This window comes from Synchiropus splendidus, chromosome 1, assembly GCF_027744825.2.
Source record: "Synchiropus splendidus isolate RoL2022-P1 chromosome 1, RoL_Sspl_1.0, whole genome shotgun sequence".
NCBI classification, from domain to species: Eukaryota; Metazoa; Chordata; class Actinopteri; order Syngnathiformes; family Callionymidae; genus Synchiropus; species Synchiropus splendidus.
The window spans coordinates 68,759,537-68,777,464 of record NC_071334.1 but is presented as its reverse complement, the minus strand read 5'-3'; the positions used below and the strand labels follow the sequence as shown (position 1 = coordinate 68,777,464).

Genomic DNA, 17,928 nt, shown 5'->3' with positions numbered 1-17,928 from the left:
ACTTTATCAAGGAACCATTTCAGAAATATATATATATATATATATATATATATATATATATATATATATATATATATATATATATATATATATATATATATATATATATATATATATATATATATATATATTATTATTATTTATTTATTTATTTTTTCTGGACCTGGACTCTTGGTCTCCAGTGTGGATGTTCCGACGGTCAGTGAAGGCAGCAGGACGTGTTTTCGCCTCCAAAGTGTCAGAGGAGTGAGGGAATGGTTTGTCTTGGCGTGACTTCACTGGGGATTCTGTCTCCCACAGTCTGCATCCTGCCTCGTCTGCGGGCTGGAATGTCGGCCCGGGAACGCCCATCACTGAGATCAGTTGGACCCCCAGTCACGTGAGAGGCTGTTGGTGCCAGAGCGAACGAGTCTGATCAACAAAGTTACCTGGATACAGACACACTGAGCCAACGCTGCTCAGCAACACCTCACACAGGGGCATCTGATGTCACTTGTCACAGCACTGACAGTAGTGAGAGCGCCTTTTCTTCTGGTGAACTTTTACTGAACAAATACTCCCTCGACAGCTGAAAAACGCTTTTCATACTCCACTGGACTCATCGCAGTACACACTGGTTCTTCCAAAGTACACACAAACACTCGCAGCAGGTTTTGTTTTCGTGATCTAAAGTTGCAACAGACGACGGCTCACAGTTCCACGCTCCACATGGACTCTTCACGGTCTGGCCCCGGGTGACTGGAGGTGACGTCAGATGTTCGGCATCTGCTCCTGCCGCCCGATCATTGGTGGAGATCGGCGCTCGGTGACCGGAAGCTGGGCTCCAACCCCTCGCTTCTTGTCGGAGCGCTCGCAGCTGCATCGCCCAGAACTCCCCCGGACTCTTCACTGGTCGCGTATTTTGCAAAGATGTTTTGGAGGAGTTGTTTGGTTTGGCTGTTGGCGCTCGCAGCTTCTGCCGCTTCCACCAGGAGAAATGGTGAGTTTTGTTTCATGGACGCTCCAAAGTCCCGTCAAACATCTGTGTGTGTTTGGAGTTACGGTCCTTAATGTACGTAACAATGGAATAACATGCTACATTATATTTACTATCATTTTACTGTTGCTTAATTACGTCACTACTTAAATCGCAATTACGGAAACTGTATTTACATACTTTTTTAAAAGCCCATCAATCATTTGTCATATATATATATATATATATATATATATATATATATATATATATATATATATATATATATATATATATATATATATATATAGTATGTATGTATATATATATATAAATTGTATGTATGTATATATATATATATATAGACAGAGAGAGAGAGACAGAGAGAGAGAATGGAAGGATAAAAAATATATATTTTATTTTATTTTATTTTATCCTTCCATTCTCTTAAAAAATAAAATTATATATATATATATATATATATATATAGAGAGAGAGAGAGAGAGAGAGAGAGAGAGAATGGAAGGATAAAATACAATTAAATATATATATATTTTTAATCTCTTGTATTCATCTATTCTTGAGTTTATATATTATATAATAGTATATATATATATATATATATATATATATATATATATATATATATATTATTGCGATCTAAAGGTTTTCTTGTTCTGGTTATTATCTGGTCATTTGTTGATGAAGTGTGAAAATGGGTACAATGGCAGCCACTCTGGTGAGACGTCTGAGTTTGATGTTTTCCTGTGGCTCCCAAAGTGCCTCTATGTACTCTCAAAGTGTGGTCTCAAACGAAATGTGTGGTGGGGATCAAATGATGTTTATTTCCTCGAGTAAACACGAACAAAGTGCTCAGAGACTCTCGTCACCGCAGAGAAGGGGTGAAGCCGGAAGCCGTCCCAGACGACCGAACATCTGAATCAGATTAGGAAAAATCTTGAGTAGAGGAGGTCCAGATGTGGGAAGAGGAACAGTGAAGAGTATCTTCATTCATTCTGTAATGGTGACTTGAGTGTGAGGCCTCATCCACATGAAAAACAATGTTTTCCACTGCCATTTTCTGAAAAGTGTGCAGTATAAACAAGCCACTTTAAAGACGGTGCAGTATTCATCCAGGCCAGCATGTGGCACTGTAGTCGAGAAGAAGGTTAAAGTGTGAATGTCTGGACAGAACAGAATGGCGAACAAAACTCAAATGGCAGCCAAAGATTTGGTGTTGATTTTTCTAATCTGAATCTAATCATACTGTCGAGGTGAAAGACCAAGGGTTATGGGCGGGGCGATGACATCATTGCTGTGGTTCGGTTATAGACAACGTTTATATCAGATTTTTTTTCCAAATCTTGAACACACTGGAACGTGAGCGATGCCAATTTTATGTGGACGGACATATAGGATCCAGCAGTCAGGTTGGCACGCTGTCTTAACCAACCATGTTGACCTCTGTCCACCAGAGGGCATTACGTTGCGTGTCTTCTACCAGATACCGTAGCACCCAGGGCCTTTCTTTCCCCTTCCCTCGTCCTCAGCTAACCCTGTTTCTGGTCTCTTCCAGCCACCGCCAGGGGAAGAGCCTTCACCCACTGGTCACCTGACTACTCGGACTCGATACCAGGAGAGTTCCCTGCAAATGCTGAAACCAGCAACGACTCCTGGACTCCTAACACTACAGTCTCACCTGTGTCACGGCTCTCAGAGGAGGCCTTGGTCTTCCTCACCAGTCCTGTGTCCACCATCCTCATGCCGTCCTTCTACTCCTTGGTCTGCCTGATCAGTCTACCCATCAACTTGTTCGCCATCGTCGCCTTCTCCCACAGAATCAGTCCCAAGAAGCCGGCAGCCATCTATATGCTGAACCTGGCGTGCGCCGACTTCCTCTTCGCCTTGCTCCTGCCCTTCCGGGTCTTCTACCATTTCAACGGCAACGACTGGATCTTCGGTCCCATCGCGTGCCGTGTGATAACGGCGGCGTTCTACTGGAACATGTATTGCTCCGTCCTGCTGGTCAGCTGCATAAGTGTGGACCGTCTGCTGGCGGTGGTGTACCCCATCGATTCACTGGCGTGGAGGCGACCCAAGAGGGCCGTCATGGCTTGTGTTGCCATGTGGATGGTCTCCCTTGGTAGCGCTGCTCCTCTCGTCTTCTCGGAGCAGACGGCTTACCTGGCGCAGTTGAACATCACCACCTGCCACGATGTCCAGAACCTGGCCGATCACAACAGTTACTATAAGATCTACTTCATTGTAGTCTTCTGCGCTCTCTTCTTCCTGCCCTTCCTGGTCACCTTGGTGTCGTATTCCAGAGTGATCTACTCTTTGAGTCGAGTTCCTCCAGGCGTTCCAGGACGCTCACGAAGAAAGACCAGAGCTCTGGTGATGACCTTAACTGTCCTGGTCATGTTCATATTGTGCTTCCTGCCCACCAACTGCCTGTTGCTGCTCCACTATGCTCAGTTCAACGACGGCATCCAGAGAATCCAGGACGTCCCGGATGGCTCCTACGCCGCCTACCTGATTTTCCTGTGTTTGGGGAGTCTCAACTGCGCTCTGGACCCCCTGGTCTACTACTTTGGCTCATCACAATGTCAGAGACAGATGACCCGCATGGTCAAGTGTGTGAAGGCCGACGGCGACGGCAGCAGCAGCAGCGCACAGTCCTCCTCTGGTTCGTACAAACAGAGCAGGACAACGGTGAAGTCCAGATGTAGCTCCAGCCTGAGCCCCTCTGAACGCAAGAAAGAGGCCCTACAGGGAAACAGCAGTGGTCTCTACAAGAAGCTTCTCGTCTGATGCGGGATCAGGGTGCACGTCCTGGCCTGACCCCATCGTAGGGTTTACCTAAGGAGGTCACTACCAGCTTATTCCCTTCAGTCCCTACCTGAATGTATGTTTCGGCATTTTCAACTGAATCAGAAGACTGTGGGTTGTGATATCATGGAGGTCTGAAAGGCCAGCCCACACGGGTGTCTTCCTGTGGATGGGCTCCTAGAGTGCCACATTGTTGGGTCATCGACTGTTCGGGTTTTGAGATGTTTTCCCCCTGACGGGTCAAAGATTGAATGCCATGTAACACCATGGACCCTGGCACTTCGACTCAGTTGACCAATCAAGTACTTGGACAGTCATGAAAAGCATCATTCCTAGAAGGCAGGGACAAACTTAAGACGATCAAAATCCTGCAATGATTTGGACTTTTTTTAAATCTCAAAATGAAGGCTGGTCACATGACTAACATAGGAGGATTTTTTTGCTTGAAATATTCAGAAAAGGCTGCATTAACTGTGTCACCATTGTTGTTACGGTCAGCTGTCGCGAGCTCGCTGGCAAACCATTGCAGTATTTTTGTGTTTGTGTCTGTGCAAATGAAGCCTTCTATACTAAAAGAATTTATGTCTTAAACGTTGTGTCTTAATATCCACCAATCTTGATTGTTTTCACAGTAGTTAGTGCCTCGGCTATTGGCAGCAACCAGACAGCTGTCTGAATCAGATAAGTAGTTCGGCTCAACGACGATTTTTATATCTAGCAAGTGCTGCCTTGTTTAGCTGGCTAGTGCTAGCTAGAATGTGCTAGCAACATTATTGTTTCAGCCGCTGCAGAAGTGATGGTATTTCAAAGTTGTTCACGGTGTTTGTGCGTGATATTTAACGTTAGCACTTCAGATTCACCTCACTGATGGTGTTAGCATTTAGCTTGTCTGTACTGTGATACTGCCAGTGAAATGTATTTCAACTTGTTAGAAGGATCATTCTAAATGTAACTTAAACGTCAGGTTATGAAAGTGTACCAGTTATGTTGCTGAGCGGTTTCTCTTCAGATTCACAGCACATTCCACTCCAGCAGGCAAAATGTTTTCAGTAGTCTGCCCTCATCCCTTTTTAACGTCTAGTTTCTCAGAAAACGTGAGAAAGAATTGGCGGAAGTCCCTGCATGCAGAGATAAGAAAACAAGGCTTTTTTTCAGTGAACACTGGCCTGTTCTGTGGGAAACCGCGTCGTCACTCAACAACATCTGATAAGGCACTCTGTGTTGACACTTTGTCTCCTGTCGCAATGCACATTTAAAAAAGCTCAACAAGTTTATTCTTAATCCTTTTTTGATGACAAAATAAATGTGATAAAAACTACGATTGTGGTTTTGGTGTGTTTTTCTCCTCCTCCCCTTCCTGACAGGCCAGTCCTTGTTTTGAGATCACGGAGGACACAGTGGGACCCAAACATGTTTGGGACAACATCACTCAGATGTTTCTGGGAAGATCACTTGTATCTGTGCTCCAGCTAGACAATAGCTTTGATAAGACTATTTTGTGTGTGTACTTTGTTGCAGTTTTGAGCAGAAAAGTTTTGTTTTGATGCCAAATGTTGGTCTACTTGGACTAAACCACCTCAGTGAGAAACCTATTTTTGAAATCCCAAAACACAAAATAATCCAGATCTTTTGAGATCTTAGTTTCTCCTCATGCCCAAAACTGCAGTTCATCCTCCACATCTAAAGCGCTGAGGTTTGTCTCTCTAATGCAGAGGAGCTTACACTCTTCTAACCACAAAAATTGATGATCACATCACTCCCTTCCCTGGTCTAACAAAGAAAAACACCCCAAAAGTCCAGCTTTCTTTTCTCATTTGTCTGTCAAATTATTGTAATATCAACTGGCATTATTATTATAAGTAGTAGTATCAATGATACAAATAATAATAATTAAATGGATATATTAATTTATTGTATATTTTAAATTTATTGATTCATCTTAGTTTATTTTTCATATCTCCCCACCACAGGTTGTCTTACCAAACTAGTATTCCTCAGTGATGGTCTATTTATTCAACATTATTTTTCCAAATTTCTCTGAAGTGATGAAAAGGGAGGTGAAATTTGATTCGGTATAGCATTCAGGAAACTCCATCCTATTGAGATTCTAGCTGCTGTACAACCAGCTGCCATAGCACGAAGAGACTCGCCACCATCCCATAATAATAATAATTATTATTATTATTGTATATTTAAAATTTTGTTGTTGTTGTTGTTTCCATCGCGTTTCCATCTCTGTCCACTAAGCGGCGCTGCCTGACTAGTTATTAAGTAAACTAAAGTTGTATTTTAAATGAGCAGGATCTGAGCATATGAAGTAGAACAATGTTTCTGGCGTGTTGGTGTTATACATCTGCATCACGCGCTTTATGTGCGGCGGTGATCACCTGACTCTGACGTCACACAGGTGCGAAAAGCACCCATTTGAAGCGTGAATGGCAGTTCCGGCGGCTGGTGGAGACGCGGCCACACCCGCCGACGTTTACGCTTCTTTCTCGTTGAAAACCGAATAAATGACCATGTCGGCGAGAGCCGTGAGCCTGCTGGCGGTCCTGGCGTCGTTCTGCGTGAACACCTGTCGGTCCGAGGCAGGTAAGTTCGGCGTGTTTACCCGCGCGCGCCCTGGTTTCTTATGTGTCGAGGCAAACAAACAAAGCAATGTCGAGGTGACGGTTTCAATCGAAGGGCGTCAGAAAGCTCCTGCGGTGCATGTTGATCTCAGCTGGCGGCTTTTATCGCGTCGGTTTGTTCCGGACGACACTAGTTACCCCGTGACCCAGTTTGCGGATGTTGATGACTCACAAACGTGATCTTCCTGTGACCGTCTCAGCGGTCTGAGAGCGGCTCCTGGAGCGCTGGGCTCCAGGTGAAGCTCACCGAGCCCTTCTCTATTCTCTCCACACCCCTCCTCTGCTCTCTCCTCTGCTCTAGTCTGCTGCTCCTCACTCGTGACTCGGGTTTCTCAGGTGCACCTCCACCTTCTGATCCTAATGCTCTGAAGCTTCAAAATAAATTCCCCTCCTGTAGAAATCTCGTTCACGTGCATGTGCACAGATTTGGTCCCAGCTGGAGTCCAGCGGCTCCTGGTTTCAGGTCATTAAACTGCCAGTCTGCTGACTCATTTCTGAATTACAGCTCAATAAACCTTTGCTTACTCTGGTGGTTCTGGTTCTGATTGCCGACCAAGAGAGAGGAAAATATTTAAAAACATTGGAGACTCCTGACCAGAAAAGGACTGGACACCGGGTCCATGTCGTCGAGGGGTGCGCTTCTAAACATGTCAACTACAAGGTCCACTCTCTCGAGCTCATCTGGACCACCAGGCTGAGACTAACATCTCACCATCAGTTCTCAAAGATGCGGTTTCTGTTCTGGTCAGGGAGTAGACCTGACCCAGGCTCTAGTTGGGAGCAGCACATCTGATGTGGGACCATTGCTTGGTAGGGTTTCCCACCTGGTTCTGGTCTGGGTCCATGTCTGGATAACGGTTGCTCCTCTGTTTGTGACTTCACAGAAGATCGAGGCTTCACCGGTACTGAGACCACCGATGGGGTGTGGGTCAACTCACCGGCCCAGACCGCCCTGAGCAGCAGCCTGACCACCGTCTTCCTCCCCATTGTCTACATCATCGTCTTCGTGGTTGGCCTCCCCACCAACGCCATGGCGCTCTGGGTCTTCCTCTTCAGGACCAAGAAGAAGCACCCGTCCTCCATCTATATGGCCAACCTTGCCCTGGCAGACCTGCTCTTCATCATCTGGGTGCCGCTCAAAATCGCCTACCACTTCAATGGCAACAACTGGATCTACGGCGAGGGCCTGTGCAGGGTTCTGGTGGCGTTCTTCTACGGGAACATGTACTGTTCCATCGGCTTCATCGCCTGCATCAGCGTGCAGCGCTACTGGGCCGTGGTCCACCCACTGTCCCAGGGGCAGCGGGACAACTGCGTGGCCGTGGGGGTTTCGGTCGCCGTGTGGGTGGTGGTCTGGCTCATCACCATCCCGCTCTACCTGTACGACCAGCAGGTGAAGGTCAGCAACATGGGCATCTTCACCTGCCACGACGTCACGAAGCCCAGCCAGAAGAAGACAGCGGCGGGCTACTTCCTGACCATGGGAACGCTGGGCTTCGTGGTGCCCTGCGTCGTGATCATCATCTCCTACGTGCTGATGCTGAAGGCGCTCCGCACCAGCATGACGGACCCCACCATTGCCAAGAAGCGGCGCAAGGCGGTGGTGCTGATCGTGACGGTGCTGGTCATGTTCGTGGTCTGCTTCACGCCCAGCAACATCATGCTGCTGGTGCACTACGTCCTGCTGCTGCGCGAGGCGCCCAACAACTTGTACGGCTTCTACATCACCACGCTGTGCCTGGCCAGCCTCAACAGCTGCATCGACCCCTTCGTCTACTACTTCATCTCCGAGGATTTCCGCCAGCATGTCAAGAACACCTTCCTGTGCCGGAGCGAGCGGACGGTGGAGAGGATGCGCGTCTCGTTCAGCGCCCTCAAGTTCTCCCGGAAGACCAACTCGTACACGTCCAGCTCTCGGAATACGGAGAGCAGCCACTGCTAACGGAACTACAGCCCATAGAAAGTAGATATTTTTACCATTTTCGGAAGCAGTTACTGAATGCTGGCAGTTTTTTTACCTTGAAGTCTGAGTTGGTGCCAACTGTTTTTATCAAATAAACCAAAACATTTTAGTCTCTTTATGTTAAACCCCACAATATTCTGTGAGGAACAGGAACTCACTGCTCAGGAGGGAAAAACCTCCCCCCGAGTTCTGAACCCAAATCCTGAAGATCCAAAATTTTTATCCCATTTTTAATTTTATTGTGTCCTAATTTTTTTTAAGATCTTGATCCTGTATCAAACTGATTTTTGATCAATATTTATTTACATTAAACGGGCACGTCACATGAGCCATAACATTATGACCACCTGTCAGATTCTGCTGACCAATAGTTTTTTGATTTTGTGTGATTTCTAGAGCTGTTTTTCTTCATGGACTTGTTTTGAAATGGTTACAAAGCAAATAAAAGCTTTTTTAGTAGTTTAATAGTTTTTTTTATCATTCATTAATATCATTTAAGTTATAGATGGATCTAGTTAGATTAGTTATTATTAGGTTTTTTTGAACAACTGATCAGCATTTTTTGTGCCTCAAATAAAATATATTTAAAAGCAACTTCGAAATAATGCTTTAAATCATGTTTACCTGTAAGATATTCACCACTCCAAAAGATCATCCAAAATTTCAATATTAATATTAATCATCTGTCAGTAGAATTAAATATTTAATCCTATAACATATTTTAGCTGAGAGTGTCATGGTGCAATTACGTTTCTTTTCCCCTCTTTGATAATTTTTTAAAATAATTTAAGTCACAAACTAAGTTCTGCCTCCGAGCATGGCGGTCCATGAAGGAACTGAATTGCCCATCCCTGGGTCAAAGGGGACGTGGTTGGTCAACGGTCGCCACAGAGGCCGCCTCATTCATGGAAAAGTTTCTGAAGAAGACAAACTGGATATGTTGCGCAGGTCTGCTTGTTTTAGGGGAAAAAAGTGGTGCAGTGCAAGTTTTTATAAGCTAAATGACAGAAGAAGAAGACGTCTTATTTTAATCTAACATCACGCTGCAGGGAACATTCTGCTGTTTGTTTTCTTTTTTCTTCCCTCCTCAGAAACAATGTTTTATTAAGACGAACGCGTGGAGAAGCGTGTAGCAGGTGAGATGTATTTTGAGATAGAAATAACTGATAAATATGGCGGATAATAAAAATAAAGTATGAATCTATGTTAAACAAAATACAGACCTGATCACGTGACTTTGTAAGCACGCTCTAAAGTGTTTGTTTTAGTTGTATTCAAAATAAAGGTTTTGAATTCCTGAAGTGTTTCGTTTCCGTCATCTCATATTGAACCTCTTGTGATGGATCAAAAACTTTTTTGTCATTTGCAGACGTGCAGTCTTCTACATACGTGAATCATCAGGAAGCACCAAACGACGTCACAAAGATGTTTGTTTGTCGTTTGTTTGGCAGAAGTGTCCAGCAATACGTATTGAAATATCGGGTGTACTGATGAGGTTTGTTTGTCCGCGTTCAGTAAACGTATCCGTGACGTCACCGGCCCAGATGTGAGGGAATGTAGGTGAACTGGGAGGACGTGTTGAAGGGCGGGGCATGATGACGTCACCCAGCAGGTACTTTCGGGGCGTGACCTTGCGGGCTCTTGTCTGTTCTCTGCTCGGATATTCACTTCAGATCCGTCTCAGCGGGACTCGATCACGGTCGGAACCCGGTCATGGATTTACGTGTGTTTCTGCTGCTGCTGTTCCTCTGCTCGGATCATGGAGTCAACGCAAAGCCCGGTGAGTCCAGACTTCCTCTTCACACCTGTTGACGTACAAACACGCCATTGTTGGGCGGAAAACGGATGCAAACAGATACACACAATTTGACCTTTAAAGCTTCTAGTCACCTTCGTTTGAAGTCCGTGATTTTTAACGTGTCCGCACATGCGCAGTGAGGAGGGTTCTTAACAGCGCTATTTGGATTCATACGCCACATTACTGCGACTAGAAAGTACCGACGCACTGAGAACTGTGTTGGGAACGTTGGCCCTATTTTTTCTTTTGAACTCTCGTTACAAATTACGGTCATCAAATCCCGCCAGACCGATTGTAAATGAAAACCATCATTTCCAATCGAAATTTATTTGAATGAACTTAAACAAAGCTCTTGCTTATTCCTTATAGAGAGTGGGTTTTACAAACGAGTGGTTTCGCTTTTGAGTATTTTGATTTAAAATCTATAACGTTGATACTTAATTTGGAGATTTCAAAGTTGAAATTGTGTGCAAGAGTCGTTCATGTTGTTTTCTTCCACTGTTTTGCTGATACATAAACCAGGTGGACACTTTTCCAACGCAGATACCTTGTGTTTCTAATGAGTTAAAAAAGAAAAACCCTTTGTCAGAGGGGCGAGCTGCAGGCAGAAACAGGTTTTTGGTGCGTTGTCAACGTGGTCTCAGAACATGTTTTACACGTTTCAGCTTTTAGGTTGAGTGTCGTCTGAGTAAAACCACGAAATCTTACATATTTAAGCTCTGAGCAAAACAGGATCTGCCTGAGGCCATGAAAAATAAATTGGTTCCTACAGTAAACTGATTTAATCTGACACATGAACAGTGTCTGGAGGCACCGCACCGACTGAAGATTCCTTCCATTTTCCTACGTGGTGTCAGGTCGTGTGGGCAGCAGCTGGGGCTAAGAGGTCCGTGTGTCCGCTTGATGTGACCTGGGACAGCGTCCCTTGCAGGCATGCCTGGGGCGACTCGCCAGTGAGGCTACCACTGGCCCCGGCATGGCACCAGTCGAGGGCCGCTCCGACCCTGTCCCCTGCAGAGAAATCTATTTTTCCATGTTTGTCTCTGCCGTTTCTCCTTGTCTGGACACCAAAATACTCCTTAATAAACAGAGAGGCGTCCTGTCGCTTCTCCTTGCCAAAGAAAGCTCAGCTGACTCCTGCTTCAGATAAACAATCAAGTACTGATGCACGTACTTGCCGCTACTTACTGAAACTCATCTGCCAAATAAGGCTGTGGGCTTCTCTGTGCTGGAGGAGCTGTCGGTGGAGTTAAGGAGTGGCCCAAACAGAGCGGCTTGTGGAAGTATTGCATTACACACATGTTTTTCAGTCAATCGAGGGATGTTTAAACACCCTAAAATATGGTCTGGAAACCAGGGAGTGAACATCAAGCATATGTAACATTGCAGTAATGTATGCAGATATGGGACTATGTTCATCTGACTTTATGCTGTGTACAGTCTTTTAAAATCATTTAAATTCACCCATAGTGTTAATTCACAGGTGAGATGTGGAGGAGTAAAGACAGTAGTAGAATTCAGGCAGTTTAAATGACAAGGTAGTGTGGTTGTCGTGTCCATCTATAATCAAAATGGCATCAGGGTGTTGGTTGCTAATGATGAAGCTTGGACGATGGAGTGTTACGACAGCTGCACAACTCAGTATTTAACAGTAGGTGGATATTACGCTGATGAAAAAGACAAGGCAGTTATGGCTCCACCACTGGAATGTTACTTGCACCACTAAAGTGGCGCTATGACAACAGAGTAATGGTCAGTCAGGTTCATTTTCATTTTCCTTAGTTGTTTTCCGGAGCAAACTATGTGACAAATGTGTCAACTTTCCAGTTTCTGCAGGTAGGAGCCAATGTTTTGGTAACTCTCAGTGTTTGTTGACGTGGTCACAGAAAGTGTCCTGAAGTAACCCAACTGCTGTCGTCTGTCCGCAGCTAGAGGCCGCGGCTTCATCGGGCACGTTGACCCGGAGGATTCCAAGCTGGTGCGAGTGGACCCAGTGACAGCGAACACGCTGAGGAGCGCCACCACGACGGTGTTCCTCCCGATTGTCTACATCGTGGTTTTCGCTGTGGGGCTGCCCGCCAACGGCATGGCCATCTGGGTCTTCCTCTTCAGGACCAAGAAGAAGCACCCGTCCTCCATCTACATGGCCAACCTGGCGCTGGCCGACCTGCTCTTCGTCATCTGGACGCCGCTGAAGATCGACTACCACCTAAGGGGGAACGACTGGACTTATGGGGAGCCGCTGTGCAAAGTCCTGATGAGCTTCTTCTACGGGAACATGTACTGCTCGGTGCTGTTCATCGCCTGCATCAGCGTGCAGCGCTACTGGGTGGTGGCCCACCCGCTGTCCCAGCAGAGGAAGAACAACAAAGTGGCCGTCGGCGTGTGCCTGGCCATCTGGGCTTTCATCTGGCTGACCACCACGCCACTCTACCTGTACGACCACACGGCCAAGCTGAAGGACCCCAACATCACCACCTGTCACGATGTCAACGTCATCCAAGACCCAAATGACCCCTTCGCCTCTGTCAAGCTGCCGTACTTCTACTTCATCTTCATGGCCCTGGTGGTGTTCCTGGTGCCGTGCATCATCATCATCGTGGCGTACATCCTCCTGCTGAAGGCTCTGGGCAACTGCATGGACGACAACACCGGAGCCAAGAACCGCCAGAAGGCCGTGATCCTGATCGTGACCGTCCTGATCACCTTCGTCATCTGCTTCATCCCCAGCAACATCATGCTGGTGGTTCACTACTCGCTGGTGAAGGACGGCGTGACCAACAACGGCTACGCCTTCTACGTCACCACACTGTGCCTGGCCAGCCTCAACAGCATCCTGGACCCCTTCATCTACTACTTTGTGTCCGAGGACTTCAGGGACCACGTGAAGAACACGTTCCTGTGCCGCAGCAGCAGGACGGTGGAGCAGATGCGGGTGTCCTTCAGCTCCATGAAATACTCGCGCAAGAGCAAGTCGTACGTGTCGGGGAACACGCAGAGCAGCACATGCTAGTCCCCGGACTCGAACTCTTGCACTGTGTGACCTCACTCCTCCAGTTCACCAAGGACAGACCTTTAATGTGAAGGGGAGGAAAGCTTCTTGAGGACCTTCAATGCTGCAGTTACGTTCCCATTGCTTTTACCTCCAGCTGTGTTTTCAATGGCTTCACTGTCATTCTTCACCTGAGGGCGTGAGCCCCTGGGCGTAAATAAAATACTCTGATGCGAAAATACTTGCATCAGAGTATTCCAAAAATCTCTGCTACTGCATTTCTCCATCACTAAAATCTGTTTCAACTGAGTCACATGACTTCCAAGGAGGGAGTTGAATGTTACTGACCCTGAAGCTGCTCTAGATGCTCAGGACTCTTCACCTTCTCCACCTACTTGATCCCGTCTTGCACACATTCAACCTTCACCTCAGTTTAAAAATATGATGCTAAATCTCAAATGTTTTTTCCTTAAGTCTATTTTTTTAGTTCTAAGCTCCAGCTTTTGAATTTGAATTTTAGACCAAATCAAATTCCTTATCAACTTAAGAGCTTTTCTTTCCGCAGCGTTTTTAATTTTGATTATTTAAATATGATAGTTTGTGTAGCTGCTGTTGCTTTGTTTATGAAATATGTCATTGAAACATCGAAATGATAATTCACTCTGTGATGAAAGTGCCAATGTTTGACTGATACTGTGACGTCAGCAACTGTTATTTTATTGCGCAGTCAGTATATATTTAATGTTTTAGCGTAATGTGTCATTGATCCCGAAATAAATTGTAGTTTCTGTGAAACTTCTTTCGGCTGTTGCGTAAGGTTTAAATTCCTGCGGTGTGTGTGCGTGTGCACGTGTGTGTCTGCACATCACTATGGAACATGTCTGGAATCCCTGGCAGGTTTGAAAGAGCAAAGTCCGAGTGTGTTCTGAGGAGTTTCTCAACAAGGTCGGTGAGGGGCCGGAGGGTGGTGGTCCTTATCTACTCATCGCTGTGTTTTGGGTGTCGTCCCCACCCCCCTCCCAACCTGCTCCCCCCCAAACATAAACAGACCCCCCGGTTAATGACGGGTTCTGCCCCTGGGAGGATCTTCAACGGGTGAGGGGTGTCGTCTTCCGGCTCTTGTTGAGCCTGGAGCCGCGCCCTACCCGGCCACCTGAGTGACATGTTCCACCCAGCTTATATGGTCATGTGATGGACCTCCTGCTGACAATGTGATCGGTAAATACTAGTACTAATACAAGTGCGCTAAAACTACACCACGTTTTAGCTCTTAGCTTCAAAGCCATGCTAATCTCTAGCAAGAAACAAACGTTCCTACTTCTACAACTGTTTTCTGCCTCTGAGTTTAGTCGGTTTTTTTAAACTCTCTTGCTAAGAAACAAATATATTCTTCTACTGATGACATTACAAACCAAATCATACTCGATATTAGCGGTCTAGTTTAGTTCTGAGGGGAGTTAGTTTGTTTACTTTCATAATCCTATGGATTTTATTTCTATTACAATTTGAAGTGTTTTTTCATCCTTTTTTTAGCCAGTCGCATGTTTTTTTTATGCATTTTATACCACTGTTTTGACATAATCAGTTATTGGTTGCTGTGCTAGTCATGCTTTTATGTCAATGCTAATTCAGGCTAGGAACTGACAAGGGGGAACTGTTTCGTTTTGGGGTTTTTTAAGCCTGTTACACCTTTTTTTAAATTGTTGCATTGACTGTTAATAAAATCTGTTATCAATTCTGGACATGCTAAAAGCGAGCAACCAAACTTCAAGTAAACCGGTTTAGCGATAGCCACTGTTCGCATGGTCTGCATTGTAGTTTGCATAAACAGCATGAATATTTAAAATGATACGACAGAATCACTTGTCTCTCTCTCTCTCTCTCTCTCTCTCTCTATATATATATATATATATATATATATATATATGTCTGTAGAATATTACAGGATGTCTCCTTGCTTTTGACACTCCGAACAGCCATCTTGGATTGCGAACTAAATGTAGTGAGAATTCTCTTCCAACTGAGAACATCGTTTGGTGACTGCATCAGTGTTGGAGCTGGGAATATCCCAGTTCTGTACACGTTTCAACAACACAAGGCGGTGAGGTTGAAGTGTCCAGCGATTCAAAATGGCGTCAGACTGTAGGTCACTAACAACACCTGACAGTTAGCTCAGCTTTAGCCAAAGCTAGCTTGAATCGATACATGAACGCTCATGTTTTCTGTCGTTTTTATTTTCAAACTTCCATTGTGAATCCCTCCTAACCAGATATTGATGCAGCATGAGAATATGGGATGAAGATCTCAAAACACCCTCTTCACACTGGAAGGAGGCTCAGGACTCCCACACTTGTTCAGGCACGCTCAGTAGCATTCCAGACTCGTCCTGGTGTCAAAGCCCCTGAGCTAAAACGGTAAAACAGGAGTCCTGTCCGTCTCTTTTAAACACAATGGTAAAACTGTGATGTGCTCGGGGGAAAAGCGGTGTGCTGCTTGGTGAAGTGTTTTAGGGTACGAGGCTGTGAGTTTTTACTGATTCAGCAGAAGCCGTCCCAGTTTGGCGACTTGTGTGTCACTGAGTGGCACTGTAGCGCGTCTCAGATTTGTTTTTTAAAACTTGCGTGTCAAGTGAGAAACATTTTTACGAGCAGCTTCTGCTTTGTGTTGTCATCGTGGTTTTGAAAACGTGTCACACTTCTGCTGTTACACACAAACCCACCCGTGACACGCAGCGTTGCATCGTTCAGGTTCTCAACTTCCTGTTAAAGTCTTAAAGCTCTGTGACTCTGGCGGCAATCACGCACGATGGCAGGGTGTTGGGTCGGTTCAAATCCGCCTTCATGAACTGGGCCTTCCATCAGAGAAGGTCACAGAAGGGAGAGGGAGTTTAACCTGCTCCTTCAATCGTCCTCCCATCAAACATTTGCCAGAACACTTTTCCAGATCAAATATTTCCTGAAGGTGAATCAAGCAAGAAACTGTGAAAACCAGAGATCAACACAATTATTTAAATTATTAAATTTCAACTTGAATGTGATTTCCCCATCTCTGTGTGCTCTTGGAAGTTCATGAGGAGAACAGCGAGCAACCCTAAACAAACTTTGGAGCTGCCAGCAGAAACCTTGGGACACGAGCATCTGCATAGATTTCATCTGGTCCTCCAACGTCCCCTCTTGGGTTGCCTTCTCTTGGTCAGGGGTAACCCCAAAATGCTCCTCCTCCCACCATCTCAAGGCGTCACACGTCACCTGTCAGACGGTAGATCTCCCAGGTGCCACTCCATACCAAAGGAGAACTGACTCGACCACCACAAGTTGGCCTGCACGATCGCGCATATCTCATATAGGCAGCGAGCAGGGGAACCCCCACATTGTTGTCTGGCCTTTAAAGTCCATCAGAGTCATGTAGACATCAACTTCCTACTCCAAGGGAAAGTCTCTTTTGCTCCGTGATTGATTTGAAAGTGTTCGTATGGAGCAACAGCGAGTTTGCCACAAGATATTCTGTCCTGCATGGGGCGTTTCAAAGCAGGATATGGCTGCGATGGTGAACCGTGTGGTCCGTTCAACCTACAACTACCGTTCTGAACGATCCACTTCACTCTTGACTGACGCAGTTTATAAACCCTAGGGGTCACAAATGGACGTATTTGAGGGGAGACGGAGCTGCGGCATCACCTGAAGAAGTGGTGCGCGTGCTCCTCCCTCGAAAAAGAGAGGACGGTTCCCGCCATTTCGCACCACTTTTCCATAGTTGGGTCACTGGTCCGCTGCTGGGGCAAAGAGGCCCAGACTCCTCCCACCTGCAGAAGCTTCCTCCTGCCCTTCTGGGGGACTTTCTGGATTCATGTCCCGGTCTATTTCCCCCGGTGCCTCCTTCCATTTGAGCCCCTCCCTAGTCCTGGAGCCAATGCATCTCGAAGTATCGTGTGGGTGGTTCTCTACGCATTGAATAAGCAATGAAGACAAGGAGCACATGCTTGTCATCATGAAACCCCCATTTCCGGCGACTAGGAGGGGTCACCGTCTCGACCGCCCGCCTCGGAGAGTAACCAGGACACATTCACTATGCATCCAGAGCCCGCGTGAAGCAGAGAAACCAGTTGGGCCCAGAAACCTGAAGAACCGGTTCCTCTCCGCTGTGTAAATAAAGGCGTTCTCCTCTCGGTGCAGCCGAGGACTTCTCCACTGAAGTCTGAGCCAAAGTCAACGATGGAAGGTTAACAAAACATTCGGATCCATTCAATCACTCATTTGCTGCTTTAATTCTTAATTAAACTGATTCAATATTGAGAAAGGGAAATAAATGAACAAATATTTTCGTAAAAGATTTATTTTAACAAGAACATTTGGGAAACTACTTAGAAGGGGTGAAACGTTTCGGTGTAGAATGGACCATGTTGGCGTGTATCTCTCTAGCCCCGCCCCCTGCAGACTGACCTACTTTTTAACAGACTCGAGCAGTGAGTCGAGTTCAAGTTTGAGTGATTCAGAGTGGAACCTCTGCTCATCCAAGAGACGACAGTTGAGAGGGCTTTTCTTTTTGGACACCTCTCTGTTGCACAAGACACATGGCAGCTAAGATGAGAACAACAACAACAAACATGGAGGAATCATCCCTGAACAAAAGCAAACAAAAGCTTCTGTTTGCTTTTCTTCAGGGAGGTTTTTCACTACCCAATGTCCAGGGTTTCCACTACTGTGAATGGACTGGAAATTCTTATACAAATATTTTCAAGACATTAAAAGAGCTTTAGCTTAA

At 45.8% G+C, this 17,928-nt stretch overlaps 3 protein-coding genes across 3 annotated transcripts; all 3 read left to right on the top strand.

Annotated features, from left to right (window-relative positions):
- The first annotated feature begins 223 nt into the window (after window positions 1-223).
- On the top strand, window positions 224-5,103 carry LOC128765167 (proteinase-activated receptor 1-like). Its single transcript, XM_053875649.1, has 2 exons — window positions 224-979; window positions 2,532-5,103. The coding sequence occupies exons 1-2, from the start codon at window positions 910-912 to the stop codon at window positions 3,764-3,766; spliced, it is 1,305 nt and encodes a 434-aa protein (XP_053731624.1). The 5' UTR covers window positions 224-909; the 3' UTR covers window positions 3,767-5,103.
- A 1,117-nt stretch (window positions 5,104-6,220) lies between these two features.
- LOC128769786 (proteinase-activated receptor 2-like) lies at window positions 6,221-9,652 on the top strand. Its single transcript, XM_053883770.1, has 2 exons — window positions 6,221-6,376; window positions 7,299-9,652. Exons 1-2 carry the CDS (start codon window positions 6,298-6,300, stop codon window positions 8,354-8,356), a joined length of 1,137 nt encoding a protein of 378 aa, XP_053739745.1. The 5' UTR covers window positions 6,221-6,297; the 3' UTR covers window positions 8,357-9,652.
- A 383-nt stretch (window positions 9,653-10,035) lies between these two features.
- Window positions 10,036-13,966, top strand: f2rl1.2 (coagulation factor II (thrombin) receptor-like 1, tandem duplicate 2). Its single transcript, XM_053883982.1, has 2 exons — window positions 10,036-10,157; window positions 12,104-13,966. The coding sequence occupies exons 1-2, from the start codon at window positions 10,091-10,093 to the stop codon at window positions 13,186-13,188; spliced, it is 1,152 nt and encodes a 383-aa protein (XP_053739957.1). The 5' UTR covers window positions 10,036-10,090; the 3' UTR covers window positions 13,189-13,966.
- The last annotated feature ends 3,962 nt before the right edge of the window (window positions 13,967-17,928 follow it).

Excerpts from the sequence above, each read along its gene's own strand:
- LOC128765167 (XM_053875649.1), top strand. The coding sequence starts at position 910 with ATGTTTTGGAGGAGTTGTTTGGTTTGGCTGTTGGCGCTCGCAGCTTCT. Across the intron at positions 980-2,531 it reads CGCTTCCACCAGGAGAAATG|CCACCGCCAGGGGAAGAGCC; the intron begins GTGAGTTTTGTT and ends GGTCTCTTCCAG.
- LOC128769786 (XM_053883770.1), top strand. The coding sequence starts at position 6,298 with ATGACCATGTCGGCGAGAGCCGTGAGCCTGCTGGCGGTCCTGGCGTCG. Across the intron at positions 6,377-7,298 it reads CACCTGTCGGTCCGAGGCAG|AAGATCGAGGCTTCACCGGT; the intron begins GTAAGTTCGGCG and ends GTGACTTCACAG.
- f2rl1.2 (XM_053883982.1), top strand. The coding sequence starts at position 10,091 with ATGGATTTACGTGTGTTTCTGCTGCTGCTGTTCCTCTGCTCGGATCAT. Across the intron at positions 10,158-12,103 it reads TGGAGTCAACGCAAAGCCCG|CTAGAGGCCGCGGCTTCATC; the intron begins GTGAGTCCAGAC and ends GTCTGTCCGCAG.